At 46.2% G+C, this 23,343-nt stretch overlaps 1 protein-coding gene across 1 annotated transcript; it reads left to right on the top strand.

The window, feature by feature from the left end:
* Positions 1-1,971: 1,971 nt before the first annotated feature.
* LOC122394446 (glutamate receptor ionotropic, delta-2-like) lies at positions 1,972-20,667 on the top strand. The gene is made up of 9 exons (XM_043391334.1): positions 1,972-2,216; positions 7,056-7,186; positions 7,465-7,641; positions 9,848-10,006; positions 10,417-10,600; positions 10,968-11,132; positions 11,343-11,465; positions 18,956-19,124; positions 19,641-20,667. Exons 1-9 carry the CDS (start codon positions 2,105-2,107, stop codon positions 20,353-20,355), a joined length of 1,935 nt encoding a protein of 644 aa, XP_043247269.1. The 5' UTR covers positions 1,972-2,104; the 3' UTR covers positions 20,356-20,667.
* The last annotated feature ends 2,676 nt before the right edge of the window (positions 20,668-23,343 follow it).

The following is a 23,343-nucleotide window of genomic DNA, read 5'->3' as shown; positions in this document are numbered from 1 at the left end:
ATAGACAATTATACTCGCATACGGTTTGAATGTCTTTGCACGGGAAGTCCACTCATCAAACAAAAGTACGTACTTCAGAATGTATGTTGCTAGCCATTCGCTATAGATTTTCGGTTAGGTACAAAAGTTCCCGAGGTACATTGGAGGATTAATAGCCAAGCTGCCGCGGTGGCACCTGCCAATAAGCCAGAAACATAATGTTTGCTGATTGTTGTTAATAACTAGTTCATTGTCGCCTAGAAGTGCATTGCATTATCCATGCATATGTCATTGCAACAACACCCTAGTGTAAGTGTGTGTGTTCATACAGAGAACGTCGCACTTATACCGCAGATTAGGTGAATACGAGGGGGTATCGAAAAGTTCTGATCATCACCATGAATTAGATGTGATAGAAATTTGATTTTTTTACATGATGTTCATTACTCCTTTACAAGTCACCACACACGACCGCAAACTTATCGCATCGTTTCTTGAGCTGCCTCAGGCGATCATTGTAGGACCACATTGTAGGACACGGTCCCGTAAATCACTTCACAATCTTCACCTCCCGTAACAATCAAGAGTCAGTTAATACCCGGTCAGGTGAATTTCTTAGATGCGGTAGGATTTAATGTCCACATCATGTTGTTTCGTCAATCGCAGCTCAGGACGAATGGGCGGGGGCGCTGTCGGTGCGGATAAAACATCTTTCTTGGGCTTTTTTGCAGCGATTCTGCTTGAGGCCACCTTGCAACTTCTTCAAAGTATGCAGTAGTGCTTGCTTATCATTATCCGACCATCATCAAGACAGTCGGTAATGACCATCCTACGCCAGATCCAGAACACTGATAGCATTGACCTTCCATATCGGCTTCTGCATCTTCGCCTTTTAAGAAGGACAGATGTGCCGTGCCTAAACTTCTTGATCGTCTTTTTGTCACTGGATCATACGCATAGACCCAGCATTCGTCACAAGTCATCAAATGATCGAAGATGTCTTCAATTTCCTAAAAAAGGCCTAGTTTTCATTTCGAAAGGCCAAGACGCATTTTTCTCTTGAACAAAGTAGACACACGAACTTCTAAGCAGCCTGACTCCTTTAGCGACTGTAGTTCTTCGCTGATAATATTTTCAGGCACTGTCAGCATTGAGACCTTTCTGTTACACAATCATCTGAAAGGTCACACGACGATCTGTAAGGATGAGGTCCTCCGCTTCCTTCACAGTCACCACCTTGTCAGTCGAACTGGTAGTCACTCACTTCTTGACTCCCTGCAAGGGCCATGCAACCAAGTTGAAAATTATTTCTTCATTTTCGGTAAGTCCATGAGATGGGCTTTCCTCGCCATAAACTAATTTCACGTTCTTGGTGTATTTTCTCAGTGTGATACCGTTTCAAATGCATTAGTTGGATGACGGTTCGGTCCTCAATGGACCCAATACTCATCTTTTCTTACTTCTAAGTCTCTCCTACATAAGATGAAACCACTTCTCAGAATTCTCTTTGCGGGAACATTGTTCTTAAGAACCAAATATAATACCAACCAAAAATAATCAAAATCGGTCTATATCTTCTATGTGATGATCAGAACTTTTCGATACCCCCTCGTATTTGGTGTAGATTTGGTCAAATCAGATTCATGGTGTTTTCTTAAAAGTTGCTAGTTTGTGTTGCGCAGATGCTTAAAGATCTCATTTTTCAAATTATCAGACATTATTTTCGATATACACGCTGAAATAAATTGTTGATACCTATGAAGACATTTGTTGTAAAAAACGGCTGAAGATAACACCGACCAAAAGAAATCAGCTGCGGCATCTGTCCTGAGGAAACTCAGCAGCTTTTGATTGATCAGTGTCAGTATACCATTAGACAGTGGACACTCAGGGGGTCCATTAGTGTTGGTGTAGGGCGCGGCGCGGCCCCGGCCGACTGCGCTGCGCGGTGGCCGGGCGGCGTCGGTCGGCCCGCCGCGGCCCGCTGCAGTGGCCGCTCGGCCGCGGCTCAGCTCGGTCCACCCATGTTCGCCTACCTGGTCCTGCTGTTTCTGGTGGTGTTTGTGACCACGTTCCTGTGGCGCGCCGCTATATACAAGGAGCAGCTCCGCTTCTAGGCGGCACCATGGCCACCTCGGCCGGGTTCGTGAGCACGGTGCTCAGCACGGTATGCCTGCAGGCGCTGAGGCCCACCCTGCCGCCCGTGCCGCCTCTCACCGCGCCGCAGCAGCAGAATGGTGAGTCCCGGGACACTGCAGCAGCGGCAGAGGGCGCAGGTCTGCAATACATATTAACTAGAGCAGTGAGTCCGGTCAGCAGTTGTGACAGCACGGCAGGCAGGAACACAGACCGGCAGCAGTAGAACGATACATACTGCCTTGGACCTGTAGCAGAAGCACCGCACCTTGTGTCATGTGACATCACAGTCACACTCGTATAACCTTCTTTGGTAAATTTTAGCCAGATATCTCCACAAATGGCAGATTCTCTTTTACATTTGGTGAATTCACGGATACACCACAGGTTGCTATTAATTTGAATACATTTTTTTCTGCGCGTTTCGGATGTTGCAAAAAAGATGTATGAAACATTGGTTTGTTGAGCGTTAGCTGCTCCCTTTAGATAGGTACGTTTTCGTCATTTTCCGAATAAAACATTATAATTTTGGACTTAACACTGGTGGGACCTTTACGTGGCCTGTTAGAACTAATTCGAACAGTAAATTGTTACAACGATAGTTAGATTTAACGATCGAGATTGACCAAAAAGCATGCCCAATAAACAGGCGCGCAACCAGAAAAATATTTCGGAGGGGGCACAGCACTAGGGGGCGCAGTTTTTGCCCAGGTGGGCGGCACCAACCTACCCCTCCAAATTTGTTTCTCCTCGGATTTCGTCCACTTGATTTGGTAAATTCATTAAAATAAAATAAAAAGATAATTTAGTGTATGAGTCCCACACAATGTGCCCGTGCCTTTCCATTGCGTGACCTAGGTCGGCGCTACACGACTCTGTGAGTGAGGGGGACGGAGACATGCGAACCAAAACTCGCTACATACGACACATGCCACATTTATGTTTCGTTAAATATTTCCTCAGACCTGCATCTCTACTACCATAGTGACAAGATACTTTTGAATGCGTACCTTCGAATGGAGGTGCCATGTCTATTGTCTATTGAGGGCGATATAGAATGATTCGAGAGCGGCAAAATTGTTTCAAAACTCGGTATCATTCCTTCCTAGGTGCAATGATATATTTGGGGGTCGATTTATAACAACTAGTAGGGCGGCAGAATGACTCCCCGCGCCCCGTAGGGGGGGGGGCCGAAACGCCCCCCCCCCTGTCCTTTTTGGTCGATATCTCCTAAACGGCTGGCGATATCGCCACCAAACTTTCAGGACCCCTCTGGGCATCAATTTTACACATTGTGACCAAAATTTTCCAGAGGCTATGATAGGTTGGCCACAAATGACGTCAGAATGACGTCATGTTCTGTCATTTTCGACCGAAAAAACCTTCGCAAGAAGACCTCTCAGGCCTATAGCTTTGAAGATACAGAAAAATGATCAAGACATAAAAGGTGTAAAATTGACAGGGCTACAAAACTGCGATCTCGGATTTTTGAAATTTTTGAGTTTTGACCCCCAAAAATCAAAAAAGATTCGGATATATTTTTGGATATATTAGCCAAAAAATCCAAAACGTTTTTTGAATTTCGAAAAAATCGGAATATATGTGATAGTACCTACCGTCTTCTATCTCCATACCAAATATCGATACCTCGTTTTTTGGCCAAGTTATAGCGAAAAAACTGTTCTAAAATGGTGACGTCAAAATTTCAAACTCAAGTTTTGGCGATTCTGGACCTCGTAGAGCAAAACAAAGAGCACCATTAGACTCCCCGTGACGAGTTGCATCGAATCGATACCCATTTTATGCAAAAATATCAACTTCGAAATTTGACCTAATTTGACCTGACCTTGACCTGACCTTAACCGAAACGTGACCTAGGCTGGCCGCAAAGACTGCCTAACCCACATAATCGCATTTGTCATGTAAAATGGACCATAAAACATGTGTCACACGACACTTTCATATTGTGACCCCGGTGACCTGACCTCGCTGTGACCTGACCTGGTATCAGTGACCTCAGATAGCAAGGTATGTATTTGACGAACAATGTACCATCGATGGTTTTCGATAAATTACCAATTTACTCGATTTCACAACACATTTCTTGAAATGCCTGTGAACGGTGAAAATCTGACCTTTGACCTGACCTGTGACGTCATCGGTTTGACCTAGGTCAATGAAATTTGGTCATAAGGTAGTTATCGGGTGGGGCTATCGAACTCCGTTTGAATTTTGAAAATCGGCCGGTAACTTTCCGAGATCTTAGGGGGGGGGGCCGAACCCTACGGGTGGTAGGGTAGGGTCCCCCGCTAGCCCTACGGGGCGCGGGTTAATATTCCACAGGGCAACATGTTGCCAGGGGCATCTACGCGCGAAAAAAAAGCTGGTCAAATGGTCAGACTTGCTTAGACAGGCGGCGCGAGCTCAGCCGAGGGGCGGCACATGCTTCAGAGAGCGGCACTTCATAGCTGAGGGGCGGCACTCAGTCGGAAGGGAGGGGCGGCACTCTGACAAGGGCGGCATTTTGGGGCGCACGTAAAGTAGTTCGTCTAGTATGATTGGTCTGATGACGTCGATGTCCAAGCATGTTGCTAATGGAAGGCGGCGTATTGATCACGGAGGGTGACATGACCCCTCAGAGAGCGGCATTATTCTGAGGACGGCACCTTTTGTGAAATGTATGTAAACAGTTAGAGGGCGGCGTATCGACCACAGAAGGCGGCATAACATCACAGAGGGCGGCATTGTTCTTGCTGAGGACGGAATAACGCCTTTTGTTACCTGCATGCAAGCCGTTAGAGGGCGGCGTACTTACCACGGGGGGGGGCGGCAATGTTCTTTCGGAGGGCGGCATTGTTCTTTATGAGGGCAACATAATACCTTTTGTGGACTGCATGCAAGCTGCTAGCAGGTAGTGTATCGACCACAGAGGGCGGGATAACACCTCAAAGGGCTGCATTGTTCTTTCTGAGGGGGCCCAACATCTTTTGTGGACTGCATGCAAGCCGTTAGAGGGTGGCATAGCGGTCACAGAGGGCGGCATAACACCTCATAAGGTGGCATTGTTCTTTCTGAGGGCGGCATAACGCCATTTCGTTGCCTGCATGCAAACCGTTGGAGGGCGGCGTACTGACCACAGAGGGCGGCATGTTACCTCAGAGGGCGGCATTATTCTTTTGTAAGGCGGCATAACGCATTTTTGGACTGCATGTAAACCGGTGGAGGGCGGTAAAACACCTCAGCGGGCGGCCTTGTTCTTTCTGAGGGCGGCATGACACTTTTGTAGACTGCATGTTCACATTTTAAAAGGATTTGCAGGCGCCTTCGGCGCCTGCAAATCCTTTTCGTGCGCAGGGGCGGCATTTGCCTCGAGGGCGCCTTCAAAGCTGACGGAGGGGGCAAATGCCCAGTGTGCCCCCCCCCCCATTGGTTGCGCCTCTGCCAATAAATGACAAATAATTCAGCCCGCGCCCGGGTCGGCATCTCAGCCAGCTTCGCTACGGTGTGTGTGTGGGGGGGGAGGGGGGGTGTAATGCGTATTTAGCCACATAGATTAACTCGGAAAGTAAAAGCAGAATGACGCGAAAAACGCAATAGATAGCTCGCTGCAAGATCTTTGAGAATCATTGAGGTCATTTTCTAATCAGGTCACACCTGAAGTCACTGCATGGAGGTCACCAAAGGTAAAAAATATCACGATGTGTTTCCGATTTCGATATTTTTTACCAATCGGTGCATACCCCAGGAAACAAGCTCCGTGAAAAGAGCATTCGATAGGTCTTTCGAAGCGCCTCCGGGAGCAATAACTCTCAAAATTTGATGTTTTGCGAAACATTTTTTTTTCTGCAATAGTACTCATAACTTTTGACGCCATGCAAGCTAGGCGTTGATTCAAACGTAATCGCGTTTCTCTCGTCGAGTCGCGTCGAATGAACAATAAGTTGACCTGAAAAGTCAACTTTAAATTTGATCTCAGGTCAAGGTCAAGTAAAAGGTCATGCTTTAATCTACATTAAGGTACATTGATAGATTTGAACGCACCTAGGGTGTTTTCATCGCTCTGGCGTGCTTCCATCCAAAGTTGTTGTAAAAAACTGTTTAAGACGTTTCATGACCTGAGATGACCTCAAGGGCATAACGGGGGTCACGGGTGCAACTTTTAAATTCAGTGTGTCCTTTTCACCTATATGCCAAGTATGACAGTGTTTTCGCCCAGAAGAAGAGCAACTGATTTTTTCCGTTGCCCTTTAATCGAGAGAAGGAATCGAATAATCAAAATTGACTTGACCTCAGGTTATTGATATCAAAATTCCGAGACATATTAATTGTCGGCACTGATTCCCTCATGCAATAGCCCGAGTATCAAACTTCTAAGATATAACTTGTAGGAATTTGACAAAATCACAAAGTTTTAAAGGTATAGTCGCTTAAATTGACCTAGTGATCTGACATTGTGACCAAAGTGACCTGGGGTCGAAAATTCACACACGATGCGAAATTGATGTAGCATATGCCATAGGTGCGATCTAGCATTGATGCATCATAAGCCAAGGTTCGCGGCGCTTGGCGGTCTTCTTTACACACGAAAAAAAAACTGTTAGTTGTGGCCAACTCTCCATCCTACCCAGACGAAGAATTTCCATGAATTTTTGTGCATTTTGCCGCAAATCCTTAGCTTTAAAAGATACCTGGCAGAGACTCTGCAGTCTGCACGTCCATCGACTCCTCACTCCAGCGCGTACCTACATCATGTGCAGCCGCCTCGAATGATATATTTGATTGTTAGAAAAGTCTTATTTGAGTGTTGACTGTTGGCACACCTTCAAACGAAAATTAAATAAGATAATACATAAGAAATCTACCTGGATGGTTCGGTGCAAACGTTTTGTGATCTACCAATAGACCCAGTAACTGTGCCGTCAACCACCATCTGCCTGCAGAGGCGTACCGGACGGCCTGTGACACCACGGACGATTACCTGCGGCTGACGGACGGACAGCTGGTCGAGTGGATGCGACCCCGCGTCACCAGAAATCTCCAGAATCGCACCATCAGAGTCGGCGTCAAAAAGGTAGAGTGCTGCTCAAAATTTGTATGGCGACGCTGCATTATCAATCAACCATGCGCCATTTATTGATGAATTAACTCAATTTTTTACTGCAAACGGCCCAGCATAGATAAGGAAGATGGTCATAGATCGGTCCGTCATATATATCCTGCACTCGAAAGTCGTTCCATCATACATAGAAACAAGCATACTGCATACCTTTTGGTGCATTCTGCTCGATCTGCATAAGCCTATAGTTAGAGAAGTCAGAGTAAAGTCACGCTCCCGTGTCCCCCGTGCAGCTGCCGCCGCCAGTGCCGCCGCGCTACGAACCCGACAGCTGGTCGATCCGCGTGGTCCAAGTGCTCGCCTCCGTCTTCAACTTCACGCCCGAGTACGTGGGCGCGCCAGTGCCGACCGGAGGAGTCCCGCAGAGCGGCGGCCGCTGGAGTGGACTCACCGGACAGCTGCTAGAGGACGTGAGTTGGACTCACGCCCGACGGGGTGGGGGTGGGGGTGGGGGTAGGGTGTGGGGAGGACCGCATTGAACCCAGATCAAATGTAGCTAATGCAATGAAAAAAGCTAATCAGTTGCATATTTTGAACTTTCAAGTTGTCCCGACATTACGGAGTGATCATTTAACCCACGCCCCCCTGGAGGGGGGGGGGGCAGAATCTGCCTTCCCTCCCGTTTTTCGCCAATAACTTCTAAACGCGTTACGCCAGCGACGTCAAACTTTCAGTACCTTATCATAGATCAATTTGACACGTTCCCTGAAAATTTGAGCGAAATCCGTCGGAAAATTTTTGAGAACCTGACGTTTTAGTGACGTCATGTTCGCCATTTTCGCCTCAAAAACGGCAAAATTTCAAACGCCGCTAACATCTTCATTTTTAAAGGAATCAAGACGTAACAAAAAGGTTATACGTGATTCTACGTTGTCTATCAAATGGCTATCTCGGTTTCTTGAAAATTTTGGATTTTGGCCTAAATTTTTTTTTTCAAAAAACTGACTTTTTTGGAAAAATAATTATAAAATCCAAAATTTTGAGTGTATCGAAAAAAAACCGGAATATATGTCAGAGAAGTGGTCTATGTGCACCTACATACCAATTTTTAGAAGAATCAGTTCAAAAATGTGGGAGTTATTCAAAATTTTGTGACGTCACGACACACAAAAATTTTGAAAAAATGATTTTTTGGAAGTTCTAGACATCGTACGGAAACAAAAATAGCACCATTCGATTCGCCGTGACAAACTGCATCAGATAGACACCTTTTCAGGCCTTAACAACCAACTTTAAAATTTGACCTCACTTGACCTGACCTTGACCTGACCTCGATCTAAAATTCATCCAGAGGTGGTCCATATCACTTATTGAGTGTGCTTATTGAATTTTATGAGTAAAATGACCCATAAAACATGTGTCGCACATGCCCTATTCTATATTTTGTTTTTGGTGACCTGACCTGACCTGACCTTGACCTTGACCTTTGAATGACATTGTATGCAATGAATATTGTCTTGATAGTCTAAGAACACGTTTTGGGCAATCAGTCTCAGTCCATTCTTCGGCAACTACGGTACAAGGCCGATACTGTAGAAACTTGCATCTTGTATCCTTGACCTGACCTTGACCTGACCTCTGACCTACTTAAGCAAAAAAATTTGGGCTCTTAAGATCCGCCTTGTTGGAGCTTTCGATTGCCGTTCTCCCCGTCTTTCTACGACCATCGGTTCGGAAGTTAGACAGGGGGGGAGAATCTGCCCCCCCCCCCCCCAGCAGGGCGCGTATGGCTGAATAGCCCAGCGGGGCGCGGGTTAAAACTGAAATAAAGTAAGGCGTGATAAGTGTGTTGTGTCAACATTCAGCATAGCGAAGTGTCACGTCATTGGAAAGACAATTGCTGGACATTTGATATAAACAAAAAAAGCCGATCCCTTCTTCCTTCGCTCAGGGCAGGCGCTCAAATGACCGCTCTGTTTCGGGCAGCGCTGCTCAGCCCGGCGCTGGCGGTATGCCATTCGCCGCAGCTACTTCTCACTGATGTTGCGGGCAAATAAATCCACTACACCCTTCAGTTGTCTCAAGGATTGAAGCCTACGTAGAACTATTTTGCCCTAAACTTGCTGCCAGAAAGTTAATTTGAGATAAGTTTGAACGGAACTATACGCAAAACCAAGAATGTTGCGTATTGGGAATTGTGGACCAATCGTCCAATTTTGTAGTCGAGAAGTGCATCGAAAACCGGAAAACCGGCTCGGAAAAGTGCGCCTTTAACCTGTAAAAATCCCTTCTTAGCGTCAGCCCAGCTATGAATGACAGTCCCCAGCATCTTGAAGCGCTCTATCGTTCCGTCAACCTCTTCTTCGAACCAGAGAACGGCCAACGGCCAACGGGCAACGGTGTTTGCCCGTTGGCAACGGGCAAACACCTCTCATCGATGGTGTCTCCAGGCCTTGACCTTTGTCCCCGATCTTTCCCGGACAGAAAAAAAAAAGTTCAAAAATGCCTGAATAAACACCTCAGTCCCTTATCCGCGAGGAAGCAAGAATATGATGGATTGATTTGGATGTTTGTAATTATTAGATGAGTGTATTAGATACATGTCTATGTAACATTTCGGCACGTAATTAAATGTGTATGTTTATATAAATATTAACTTACGAACTGCTTGCCTAGGAAGTGGAGATGACAGGAAGCTTCCTGGTATCCAGCATGGAACGTCTAAACCTCGTCTCATTTGGTGAAACAATCGGCTACTCTCAGATCGGCCTGCTGATAGAAAAGCCAAAAGCGGAGACTCGAGACGACTCCCTCTTGGCTCCATTCAGCAGTCACGTAAGGAATACGTATTGTGAACTTGGGCGCATTTGATGTGGTTCATGAAGGAAACTATAAACTTTTAGTGCTAAGTTGGGTATCTAATCGAAGTTACGCAAAATATTAAACGCCTCGGATTGTCGATGAGTTTGAAAAAGACATGCCTTTAAGAGCTTGGAATGACATTGATTTTTTCTGATTTGTCTCAGTCAAATAAATCGCTTCTTATAGTATGTCATAATGAGCAGTGAACTTGTCCTTCGTGATCTGATCCGAAAGTGTTTCCCCACATTCCGGCATTCATCTAGTGACAGCACATCATTATAATTGAAAATGTGTATATCTTCTAGTTAAGGAAGTAATCATTTGTTACACTTTACCTCAAGAGCGCCGATCACTCGGTCAGCACGCGCGCGCCTATCCGACAGGTGTGGCTGCTGATTCTGATCTCGATGATCGTGATGGGCCCGCTGATCTGGGGCATTATCCGGTTCCGGGTGTGGCTGTCCACCGGCGACGCGCACCTGAACCGGGTCATCCCGCTCGGCTCGTGCGTCTGGTTCGTGTACGGCGCGCTGATGAAACAGGGCTCTGTGTTGTCGCCCGTCACAGGTGAGCCAGCACGCCGGCACGCTCCGGGTTGGGATGTGTTCTGTTCGCAGTAGTCTATCATCATCTAGGACCACTCTTGAAGGTCATATTCCGAGGTTGCGTACGTGTACTTTGAATCTAAACCTTTTCCGTATAGAAACGAGGAGGGTTCGTTCTAACGCCGTTCTTTCGGCAGACTCGTCGCGAATGGCGTTTGCCGTTCGTAACGTCGTGCCCTTCGCAGACTCGTCGCGAATGGCGTTTGCCGTTTGTAGCGCCGTTCTTTCGGCAGACTCGTCGCGCATGCTGTTTGCCGTTTGTAGCGCCGTTCTTTCGGCAGACTCGTCGCGCATGCTGTTTGCCGTTTGTAACGCCGTTCTTTCGGCAGACTCGTCGCGAATGTTGTTTGCCACCTGGTGGATATTCATCACGGTTCTTACGGCCTTCTACACGGCCAACCTGACCGCCTACATGACGCTGTCGGCGCTCAAGGTGCCCGTCCAGAGCATCGACGACATCAGCGGCAACCAAAAGTCCTGGCTGGCACCGGCAGGTCAGCAGATCGACACTGCCAACGCGCCCGCTTACCGTTCCGTCCGCTTTGCAAGGGCAGCTAACCGACCGTTTCCGTAGAGCTCAATCCGTGATTAGATGTCAAACGCGCAACTTATTGCAGTTACAGGTAGCTCAGTTCACACTCTCGCTCACTGTAGTTCATCCAAAGCATTTGAATGATCTAAGCCACCGTGCTTCTTTCAAACAGGTGACAGTATCCAGATGTATGTGAACAATTCGGCGACACTTCGCCGACTCCAGAGTGCTGGTAGGGGCTCCTACATCCGACATGATGAGCCCATCGCCAGAACCATCAGCAAAGTTCGCTCCGGTGAGTGACTAAAATCTAATGGGGAGCTGAATTTAACGTAACAAACAATGCAAGTCACCTGTAAACTTGTTGGTAGTCGCCTTTGTATCAAATAAGTTGAATGTAAAGTAAAACGCTTGTTTGGTTATGTAGCTTGCAATTTAGATCACCATTTAGGGGAGAGTGGGGTAAGATGCCCAGAGTGGGAAAGATATCCCACCCCCTCTAACGGCGGAGCAAAGAATCAAACCTGGAAATTAATGTTCTTAGCGTAAAGCGGAAGCCTTCCATATTACTGCACACACAAAAAAAAAAATGCCTAGCTCAATTGGGCAACGGTGGGCTGGTGGTTGCAAGTTTTATATTTGCTGCTTTCAAAAAAAAATTGGTGTCAAAACATTGTGAATATCAAAGCCAAGGTAAATATTTTTATGTCCGTTGCTATTGCCGCGAGAGATTCAAAAGCGTGTACTGTGTCCCAACCAGTTTGTTTCAGGGTGTAGTCTTCGTGCTAACAAATTGTACTGATTAAATGGTAATTCGGTACCTTGCAGGGAAAGATACCCTCTGACCTGATGGGGAAAGACGCCCCGCTAAATCCGTGGGCTGCCCTTCAAAGAACCCGTCGAATCATTTAGTACAAAGTTGTGATGAGAGACAAAAGCCGATTTGAGACTACTGAGAGACCAATACGATCAGGTGCTCCGCCTCCCCATACCGGTATCTCGGCCCCTACACCGACTTTTTGGGCGACATCTGACTCTGATAGCCTTCACGGCGATCTCTGTGGGCCCCATAATTGGCCCTGAGGCCCCTCACAACATCCTTTGATTGAGGGCTTCTACGGGCCGCGCTGGCATCTGAAGTGAAGGCAATGAAGTACCCACAACGGTCTCCGAACGCCACCACGGAGGCTTGTTTGGCCGCGCTGGACTATCCCAGTGAATTTTTAGTCTCTAGGTCACAGGGGTCATGAGATATGGACATGGGTGAAACTTTGACATCACCATTGGGGTCCCAAACGTCCAAGGGGGCCTCCATTTAGTGGGGGCCTCCAAGCAATTAGGGGCCTCCAATTGCGGAAGCGGTAATTTACGAGCCACGCCAGGGCCTCCTCTAAGAAATTTTCATTGGGGGACCAGAGGCTCAGAAGCCAAACATGGGGTACCCCCAAATCCAGTTTTCTCATCGGATTTAGGCCACTTATTTTTCGTCACAGCTCTGATGCCATGATTTTTTTTTTTAATATCGATAAAGAAATGGTAGGTCACCTGACCCTACTGGTGGATCCAGGCCAGCAGGGTGACATTGTATGTAAATATCCCCCGCGGCATCCGAAATCGACGAAAATTTCTGGCTTTTTCACTTTTGACAATAAAACACAATGCCTTTATAATAGAAAAAAAATTAACGGCACAGCATTGCGCAAGGAATCTAGCCGTAAGCCGACCCCAGAAAGTGTGAGGGTTAACCTTCGCCGGCACCTGGGGGGAGGGTCGCCACCCCCAAGTTAGTTTTTCTGCTCTACACTTAACATTTTTAAAGCTAGAAACCTGATTTTCTTTGTATAGCTGCTTTTCTATCTTTTCTCAGCGTCCATTGAAAATTTCAAGCTTCTGCGGCATTTGGGTTTGGAGATATGACCTTGTTCTTCAGGTCATGTCATGTCCTAAATGACGAATACCCAATATCTTGCGATGGCTATGGGCCTTGTGAGCTTTCGACACGCTGATTTCGGCTTTTTTTTGCCAGTCTTACCTCCCACCTATCATTGAACATGTTGTTCTGCGATGTACAGATGTCAGAGTCAGGGTCAAGGTCAACCTAGGTCATCTAAAATTATTGCGCTTTAGGCAAGCTGAATTTACTTTTCGTGAAGTTTCTTTGACTGTATGTTTAGTAAAAGCTTCTCAGTTCATGATCAAGTGTAATAGGGACACACAAACCGATCTGTGCACACATCAGTACATACACAGACATACACATTACACAGACATACAAACACATATCATTGACCTTGACCTAACTTGACGTGAAATGACCACAGCCAGCAAATTAGTCGGATAGTGTGACAAAGAGCTGTTCTAGCTCGCTTGGCACTAATACGGCAGCGTCATCGGTATATGATGGGTTGGCCCGCTGCTTGTGTAGGTTATATCTTATTCGACATCACCACAATTTTTTCTTACAAGATTTTAAGCCTTGCGGTCAAGAGCAACAGATTCTTTGGGAAGTGACGAATCCAATGATACCAATTTTACCTCATCAGGTCAGTCATTGACCTTCCAGGTCAGGTCAAACTAAAGAATGTTGCTGTTTGGGGTCACCGTTGCCCGTTGGAATATCACGTGCGCTGCTCATCATGTACCGATGACGCTGCCGTATTGTGGTGCCAAGCCAGCTAGAACCTCTTTGTCACACTATCCGACTAGGTTTTTGCTGGCTGTGGTCATTTCAGGTCAAGTTAGCTCAAGGTCAATGACATGTGTTTGTATGTCTGTGTGTGTCTGTGTGTACGAGTATACTGATGTGTGCACCGACTGTGAATGTGTCCATATTACATGAGATCATGAACTGAGAAGCTTTTGCCAAAAATACAGTCAAAGAAACTTCACGAAAGTAAATTCAGCTTGCCTAAAACGCAATATTTTTAGACGACCTAGGTTGACCTTGACCCTGACCCTGGCATCTCTACATCATTGAACAACATGTTCCATGATAGGTGGGAGGTAAGACTGACAAAAAAGGCCGAAATCAAGGTGTCAAAAGCTCACAAGACCCAACGCCAACGCAAGATATTGGGTATTTGTCATTTGGGTTATGACATTACCTGAAGAATAAGGTCATATCTCCGAAACCAAAAACCACAGAAACTTGAAATTTTCAGTGGACGCTAAAAAAGGATAGAGCAGCAGCTATACGAAATATCCGACTTCTAGCAATCAAAATGTTTAGTGCAGAGCAGAAAAAACTACCTAGGTCGGGGTGGGGGGTGTGGCAACCACTGCCCCCCCCCCCCCATGTGCGGACGAGGATTACCTAAGTAATTTGAATATCAGGAAAATAATTTATTAAATCAGGTATTCCAACAGAGTCCCGCTTTTTTATAGGTGACCTCCGATTTGTGTTGCATCTAAGTTACCCAGGGGGCCTCTTATTTGTAATTGTAGGTACAGTACAGAGAGCCTCCTACTTCGACTACTTGCACAGAGAGCCTCCTAGCGTACATACGGCTAAGCTTCTACAGGTCGAGCGCCGGTCTCTTGTACGTACAGAGAGCCTCCTACTGTTACAGAGGGCCTCCTGTTTGTCTAGGGGGCCTCCTATTGGTTAACGGCGCCTCCTATTTGTCCAAGCGGCCTCCTATTCGTCTATGGGACCTCCTATTTGTCCAGGAGGCCTCCTGTTTCTCCAGAAGGTCCCCTATTTATCCAGGGGGCTTCTATTTTCCAGGGGGCCTCCTCTTTATCTAGGGGGCCTCCTACGTGTTCAGGGGCCTCCTATTTGTCCAGGGGCCTCCTATTTATCCAGGGGTCTTTTATTCGACTAGGAGTCTCATATTTGTGCAGGGGCCTCCTATTTGTCCAAGGGTCTCCTACTTGTCCCGGGGCCTCCTTTTTTTTGAAGGGACTCCTTTTTGTTAAGGGAGCCTTCTATTTGTCCAGGGGGCCTCCTATTCGTACAGAGAGCCTCTAGCTCCTACTTGTCCATGGAGCCTCCTATTTGTTCAAGAGGTTCCCTATTTGTCCAGGGGGCCTCCTATTTGTCCAAGGGACCTGTTATTTTTCTAGGGGGCCTCTTTGCCCAAGAGGCCTCCTATTTGTCCAGCGTGCCTCCTACATGTTCAGGGGGCCTCCTATTTGTCCAAGGTGCCTCCTATTGGTTAAAGTAGCCTCTTATTTTCCAAGCGGCCTCCTATTTATCCAGAGGGCTCCTATTTTTAGGGGGCCTCCTCTTTATCCAGGGGGCCTCCTTGTTCAGGGGGCCTCTTAATTGTCCAGGGGCCTCCTTTTGTGAAAGGGGCCTCCTATTTGTCCAGGGGGCCTCCTTTTGTGAAAGGGGCCTCCTTTTTGTCTAGGTCTAGGACCTTCTATTTGTCCAGGGGGCCTCCTATTTTTGCAGGGGCCTCCTATTTGTACAGAGGGCCTCCTACTTGTCCATGGGGCCTCCTATTTGTCCAGGGGCCTCCTTTTGTGAAAGGGGCCTCCTGTTTGTCTAGGTCTAGGACCTCCTATTTGTCCAGGGGGCCTCCTATTTTTGCAGGGGGGCCTCTTATTTGTACAGAGGGCCTCCTACTTGTCCATGGGGCTTACTATTTGTCTAGGGGCCTCTTATTTGTCTAGGGCCTCCTATTTGTCCAGGAGGCCTCCTACTTGTCCAGAGAGCCTCCTATTTCTCCAGGGGACTTCCTGTTTTCCGGGGGCCTCCTACTTGTTCAGGGGGCCTCCTACTTGTTCAGGGGGCCTCCTACTTGTTCAGGGGGCCTCCTATTTGTCCAACAGGGCCTCCGATTTGTCCAAGGGGCCTCCTATTTAAACAGAGAACCTTTTATATGAATATCGGACCTCCGTTTGCAAAGTAGCTGATGCGTCTCGGGGGCCTCCACTATTGGGGTCCCAAAATGACAATTGGGGTCCCAAATGTTCGCATTGGGGACCTCGAAAGTATACAAAGTTACACCCATGGATATGGATCATGCAAATTTTAAGGTTTCCCGGAATATTGAAATATAAAGTATTTTTTATCTCCGCAACGGTTCACCGGATCAAAAAAAGTTATATATGAAATAATAAGCGCACAGGCTGGTGCGTCTAGCAAAAATGTGAACGAAACCTCAGGGTCATTTTTTGACCTTGTGACCTTGTGACCTTTTCTTGACCCCGTGACCTTTCAAATTTGTCCTATTTTAAAAATTCTGATTTTTTCTATCAGAGATGTCTTATCCATGCTCTTAATAGTGGTATGTGATTTGGTTGGTATATCGGACCTGTTGACCTCAAACTGAGGTCAACAATGTGGTCATGACCTGACATGAAAATGACATCTGCCGAGAACGTCATGAATCATAGGCAATATGGGTGTCATATGAAAGCTAACTTCACGGAGAATACATTGGTGGTGTTTTTGAGTAGGTATGGGCCGGGTCAAGGTCACATTAGGTCAGTGACCTAACACAGCATTGTGTTCTTTGAAGGTGGCGTATTTTATTTGTTTGGTAAGTCCAGTGATCAGCATACAATAAAAAGGAAACAAAACGTCATAAAACGTCTTTTTTATTCAAAAAGCAGAGATAAAATGCACACATACCCATATAAACACACTCGCAAAAACACACACATTCATACATCTTGTTCGAGGAAGTTCTTTCAAACAAACCCCAGTGACACACGCGCTGTGAAGAACGAGTCTCAGAAGACTCGGACAGCTTGAAGGCTGCTATGGTATTGGAGTCGAGCAGTACAAAGCGGTGAAACGTCCTGGTACCCTTCACCATGCGGGCACTTGTGAAGCGTTCTTTCATTTTTGTCTTCGTTTCTGCTATTTGCGTTGCGGGAGCTGAAGCGGGAGCTGAAGCGGCATTTCAGGCAGTGGTTATTCCCCACATTTGAAATGAATGCCCAAGACTAAAAAATACAATACTTCTCTGACGGAGTAGCGTCCCAGCACAAGAACAAATACAATTTTGCAAATACATGTCATCATGCCGAGGATTTCGGTGTTCAATGTGAGTGGATTTTTTGCCACCTCGCATGGCAAAAGCGCATGCGATGGTATTCGTAATACTGTGAGGACCACCTTACCGATAAAATGCATTTCTTCTTCGTTTCGGCAACGCAAATAGCAGGAACGAGGACGAAAATGAAAGAGAACGGTTCATAAGTGCCCGCACGGTGAAGGGTAGGTAGTAGGTACCAGGACGTTTCACCGCTTTGTACCGCTCGACTCCCACACCATAGCAGCCTTCAAGCTCTCCTAGTCTTCTGAGACTCGTTCTTCACACCGCGTGTGCTACTGAGGTTTGTTTGAAAGATCTTCCTCGAACAAGGTGTATGTATGTGTGTGTGTGTGTATGTGCGAGTGTGTATATGGGTGAATGCATTTTATCTGTGCTTTTTGAATAAAGACAGACGGTGTTTTATGACGTTTTGATTCCTTTTTATTGTGTGCTGATCACTGGGCTTACCAAACAAATAAAATACGCGAACTTCAAAGAACACAATGCTGTGTTAGGTCACTGACCTAATGTGACCTTGACCCGGCCCATACCTACTCAAAAACACCACCAATGTATTCTCAGTGAAGTAAGCTTTCATGTGCCACCCATATTGCCTATGATTCTCAACGTTCTCGGCAGATGTCATTTTCATGTCAGGTCATGACCACATTATTGACCTCAGTTTGAGGTCAACGGGTCCGATATACCAACCAAATCACATACCACTATTAAGAGCATGGATAAGACATCTCTGATAGAAAAAATCAGAATTTTTAAAATAGGACAAATTTGAAAGGTCACGGGGTCAAGAAAAGGTCACGAGGTCAAAGGGTCAAAAAATGACCCTGGGGTTTCGTTCACATTTTTGCTAGACGCACCAGCCTTTGCGCTTCTTATTTCATATATAACTTTTTTTGATCCGGTGAACCGTTGCAGAGATAAAAAATACTTTATATTTCAATGTTCCGGAAAACCTAAAAATTTGCATGACCCATATCTCATGACCCCTGTGACCTAGAGACTAAAAATTCACTGGGACGAAGTAGTGCCCATAGGTCAACTTACATGCCAAATTTGAGCAAAATCGGAGAGGTCATGGTGAACAATTGGAAAAAAAATAGGTGATTTGTCGTGGAATTGCCCCTATGCTATCCCTCACGATGACCTCTGAAGCTCCTCACGGCAATTTTTGAGGGCCCTTACGATGGCATTTAAGTGTCTACCGCAGGTTCGAAGGGAACTGATTCGTTGCAGGCAATTCACGTGCCCATTTATGTCACTTTAGTGCGGAAGGGCATCTTACCCAACGCCAGTGGCATCTTTCCCACCCTCTGGGGTAAGATGCCCCCTTGTACTTCTTCAGGAAAATGATAAATAACAAAAAGTTATCATATTGGAAGCACAAAAGTAAGATACTTTGTGGAAAAAAAATGATGACAGCTTCCGTTGAAACACCATTATCTTGCTTTCCGATCGTCATTTTCGAGTAATCCATGACATTCCTAACCCCTGGGCATCTTCCCCATCCTCCTTCAACCTCATGAAGGTTACCACGCTGGCGATTTATGGCCTAGATAATTTTTGAAAGTATTATAAAATGTGTGTAAATTTAAATGAGACCTATACGAGTAAATATACATGTAAATAGGTATGTATAGTAGATATGGACCTACATAACCTAGTTGCATACATATTCTTGTATTGTCATCCCTACACCACACACTGTTACTCGTATAAGCATGCGTTAGGATACATACCTATACCTGCAAAGCTTTATTCGCCTTACACTTTACAGGTTACGTTTACATTGACGAGGTGTCCAAGCTGAATGCGATGATGATGGCCGACTACTACGCCAGTAACCACACGTGCCACGTGTACGTGGTGCCGCTCAAAGACCAGTACATCAAGTACTCGCTGGCCGCTCCCAAAGACTCGCAGCTGCACCACATCTTCGACCCATTGTGAGTAGCCGTGACGTGTGCCGATACATAGTTGGGCAAAACCCGCTGCAGAGCTGCCTCTTCCAGAGTTTCAGCGTTGTGACTCATAGTCCGTTTAATGGGGCCGGTCGGCGGATGTCTTAACTAGTCGTCAATTAGGTATGCATTGCAATCTGCTGCAGTTTCCCTGAAGTTTTGTCAAAATCACTTTCTATCCTGGAATATTTCTTACGAAACAACTTATAGACGGTTCTTTATCACCCAAAGATATTATCGCATTTAACTGTAAAAATATGACAGCTTACTTATTACGATTTGTTAGCTGCAGTAGAATCATTGACTTATGGTAGTTTCAATAACGTTACAAAAACGTTTGTCATGCTACCAAGCCATGGCTCAAATTTCCCTGCATTCACTATGTACATAAATATGTCTGCATACACTTTCGCTGTTATTTGAGCCCTACAGCTCTGTTAAGTAATATCAATCCCGGCTTTTTGTTGACGTTTAGTTGAAGCGTATCACTCCGTGTTGCAGCGTCCACTGGCTGGTGATGTCCGGCATTGCTAGCAAGTGGAAGCGCGACGCCGAGGTGGACGCCGAGCCCTGCGCCATTCCCAAGGGCATCCAGGGCACGCAGCTGAAGAACGAGGAGCTGCGCATGATCTACTACATCCTGCTCGTCTCGTACGGCTGCGGCGTGGCGCTGCTGCTGTTGGAGGTCGGCCTGGGCCGGCTGCTGGACCGGTGTGCCGGCGGAGGGGGCGCCCGGCCCGCCCGCCAGTCGCTCTCCGTGCTGCAGCGCGTGCTCGGCCAGGAGGCCGGCGCCGCCGCCGGCAAGACCGCCTGGCCGGCCGCCAGCGGCGACCAGTCCAAGCCGACCACCACCTACGCCTACGGCATGTCCGTGAACCCGGCGGCCGTTTCCACGTGGTCTGCGGTGACGACGTCGCTGACGCCGCCGCCGGCCGGGCCGGCCTCGTCCGCGGCGGCGGCCGGCTCCGGCTCGGGCGCGCCGCGCTCCGACCGCGAGGTGCTGCAGGAGATGCGCAACAACATCAAGTACATCAACAACCGGCCGTACATGTTCGTCAGGGATGGCGCCGGCGGCGTGCGGCCCGTGCCCGTCACCGAGGAGCGCAGCGAGGTGTTCGAGCGCGTCTTCAAGGACCTCAAGGAGCGGCCGAACAGCTCCAGAGTTGACGACCACTTCGGCGACCTCTATTCTCCCGAACACCTCATGCGGCAGTAGGCTAGCACGGGCAAAGAGCTGCTCATACCCACCCTGCGCCACTAGAGAGAACGCACTAGACAAATGCGGATGGTGGACCGTGGACATTTGGAAGACTCTTTATAAGATATTTTTCTCTTTCTTGTAGATAAATCGTCTGGTCATGGCGTTAAAGCGTTTGGGACATTTTACAAATTGACGGATGAAATCATGTGATAGAAAATAAGTAGGTATCTAAATGTACCGGAAAACATCGACGTCATTTCGAAATCTTCGTACCTATATTTTCAAGGCTTTTATGGGCTGAACTAAGATAAAAATATCTAAATGAGATATTCCGGTCTTTCCATTAGCCTTGGTCGACCAGAAAAAAATGGGCCGATCAATAAAGCTGATGTGCTTGGTTTTCAACAGTACACTTTAACTCATAGAAGATTTTCAAAAGAGCCCGCTGTTACTTTGGAACTGGCAATGTGACGAATGTGCCCGGGTCCCAATAGTGATCCAAGGGCACGAGGTCTAACACAGTAGCTAATCTACCTTATAATGATACCTATCGATAAACGAGACTCGATCGATGGCATCATTCGATATACAAGGATCAATTATGTAAAAACCTGCCGATGCCTATGAAAGCCTTTAACCCGCCTTGTAAAAATACGTTGCATATCTATTATCTAGATATAGATTTATCAACTTATAATCAGTTTCATCCCAATTAACGGCGTATCAATGAAACTAAAACTGCGATGAGATGTTTCCATTTCCCAACCATGCAAGATGTGCTTGGAATCGTGTAGGTACCTAAACGTGCTACGTTGAAAAAAAAATCAAATATGTATAGGTATTGTGTAACACCAATGATGCGTGTTTTCTTGTTGGATCAAATTTGTTCCTATGGGCATTGGGCATCCCACCAATTTATCACCCAATGATCAGGGCCTCCTCTAACATGTTAACTGGGGGGGGGGGCGCGGCCCCCGCAGTGATGCCACTGCACCCCCACACACTCCACACACACACACACACACACACACACACACACACACACCCAGTGGAGCTGAAATCGCGTCACGGGGGGGAGACACGCAGTTAAGCCAATGATATAGAAAAATGATGAACTTCCACTTCAAGCTAACCAAACAAACAAAATCCACAATTTCTTAACGATCACCCACCGTATTGGACTAATTTTAGTTTTCTTATACCGTTGGGTTGGGCTCTTTCAGTCTACTGAGAACATTTCAGATCCCCCTGAGACGAGCGGATAGAGGCGAGACATTGAACTTATAATTGAACACTGACTGACGCCCCAAAGGGACAAAGTCCATCCCTTTGAGAAGGAAACGTCCCGTTGGGTCGTCCTCTCAATCAAGCAAACGTTCAACACGGAGGAGTGTGAATATTCTTTCGGGTAAGCGTGCGTATTCTTTAAGAGGAAACTGCTTTTCGCTCAAATAAGAATATCGCAGAGTTATAGGATGAGAGAAGCTGTTTGCTTCCATATAGGTACGACCTTGGTTTCCAGTGTTTGGGAGAGATTAACCCTCGCACTTATTGGAGGTCGGATAGACCCACTCCCCTTGTTTTTTTTTTCGCAAATAACTCGCGTAAATAGTGACCCATCGCGGCGAAACTTGTAGATGTTCGAAGTAATCAATTCATTTAAAAATTGGTATGTAGGTGCACATACATCACTTCTCTGACATATATTCCGGTTTTTTCGATACTCTAAAAATTTTGGATTTTATAATTATTTTCCAAAAAAGTCAGTTTTTTTGAAAAAAGAATTGGGCCAAAATCCAAAATTTTCAAAAACACCGAGATAGCCATTTGATAGACAAAGTAGAATCACGTATAACCTTTTTTGTTACGTCTTGATTCCTTTCAAAATGAAGATGTTAGCGGCATTTGAAATTTTGCCGTTTTCTAGGCGAAAATGGCGAACATGACGTCACTAAAACGTCAATTTCTCAAAAAAAAAAAATCCGACGGATTACGCTCAAATTTTTAGAGAACGTGTCAAATTGATGTTTGATAAGCTACTGAAAATTTGACGTCGCTTGCTTAACGCGTTTAGAAGTTATTGGCGAAAAACGGGAGGGGGGCAGATTCTGCCCCCCAGCGGGGCGCGGGCTATTTTTTTTAGGGTTTCAACAACAAAAAATCGTATCAGGGCTGTGACGAAACACAAGTTGCTTAAATCCGATGAGAAAACAGGATTTGGGGTACCCCAGGTTTGGCTCCTGGAACCTCTCCCCCCCCCCCAAGTGAAAATTCCTTAGAGGAGGCCCTGCCAATGATCACATCACTACTGTAGTAAATTAAGCGAACAGCCTACCTGTTTATGTGTTCAGTAACATGTTAGCACATCGATCATATTTTTAGGATGTTGGTTCTCATATACTTTAGAGCTGTGTGTAGGTATGTGACTGCACTGTAGCCACTAAAAGACGGAGTTTTAAAGTATTTTTATAACCGCCGCAAAAATCACAGAGGACAAAAACCCACTGGTGCATAAGTTAATCTGCATGTAAAGATATCTAAAGTAGCATATTTGAGCGTGATAACTTAAGGATGGTGAATGTACCTATGTATACAAAGGTTTGATACCTATCACACATAGGTACACTGGCATTCTGGTGCATAGATGGAATAAACATTGCAAAACACACGCATCGTAGTTTTAAGAGTGAACGTGATTAAATTTGCGCTTTTGGGTAGATATGGTAGGTAGGTACCTACTTGTGCTATTTAAACGGAATTACTTGAACATTACCGAAAACTTATGTCCTATGCCTTAGATCAAAACCCTGGAGAATTATGTACATAGGTACGCTATGTCTAACGTAACTAGTGCCGCTTTCACCTGTTCTTGGATGAAATAAGATGACTTATCAATAGCAAAACTCTTGCAACAATTCAATACCTACATCATTGCACTCAGCACTGTTTTTTACTGTCGAAATTGACAGCACTTTTACATAAATGCGTGCAGTGCAGCTAAGC

The sequence above is a fragment of the Amphibalanus amphitrite genome, unplaced genomic scaffold, assembly GCF_019059575.1.
Source record: "Amphibalanus amphitrite isolate SeventyFive unplaced genomic scaffold, NRLGWU_Aamphi_draft 000592F_arrow, whole genome shotgun sequence".
NCBI classification, from domain to species: domain Eukaryota; kingdom Metazoa; phylum Arthropoda; class Thecostraca; order Balanomorpha; family Balanidae; genus Amphibalanus; species Amphibalanus amphitrite.
Note: the sequence above shows the minus strand (reverse complement) of the source record. Positions and strands in the feature narration are given on the sequence as shown.

What these genes read in the sequence shown, in the direction of transcription:
- LOC122394446 (XM_043391334.1), top strand. Translation starts at nt 2,105, where the DNA reads ATGGCCACCTCGGCCGGGTTCGTGAGCACGGTGCTCAGCACGGTATGC. An exon ending in TGTGTTGTCGCCCGTCACAG is followed by an intron (nt 10,601 to 10,967) that starts GTGAGCCAGCAC and finishes TTCTTTCGGCAG; the next exon opens with ACTCGTCGCGAATGTTGTTT. An exon ending in CATCAGCAAAGTTCGCTCCG is followed by an intron (nt 11,466 to 18,955) that starts GTGAGTGACTAA and finishes TACACTTTACAG; the next exon opens with GTTACGTTTACATTGACGAG.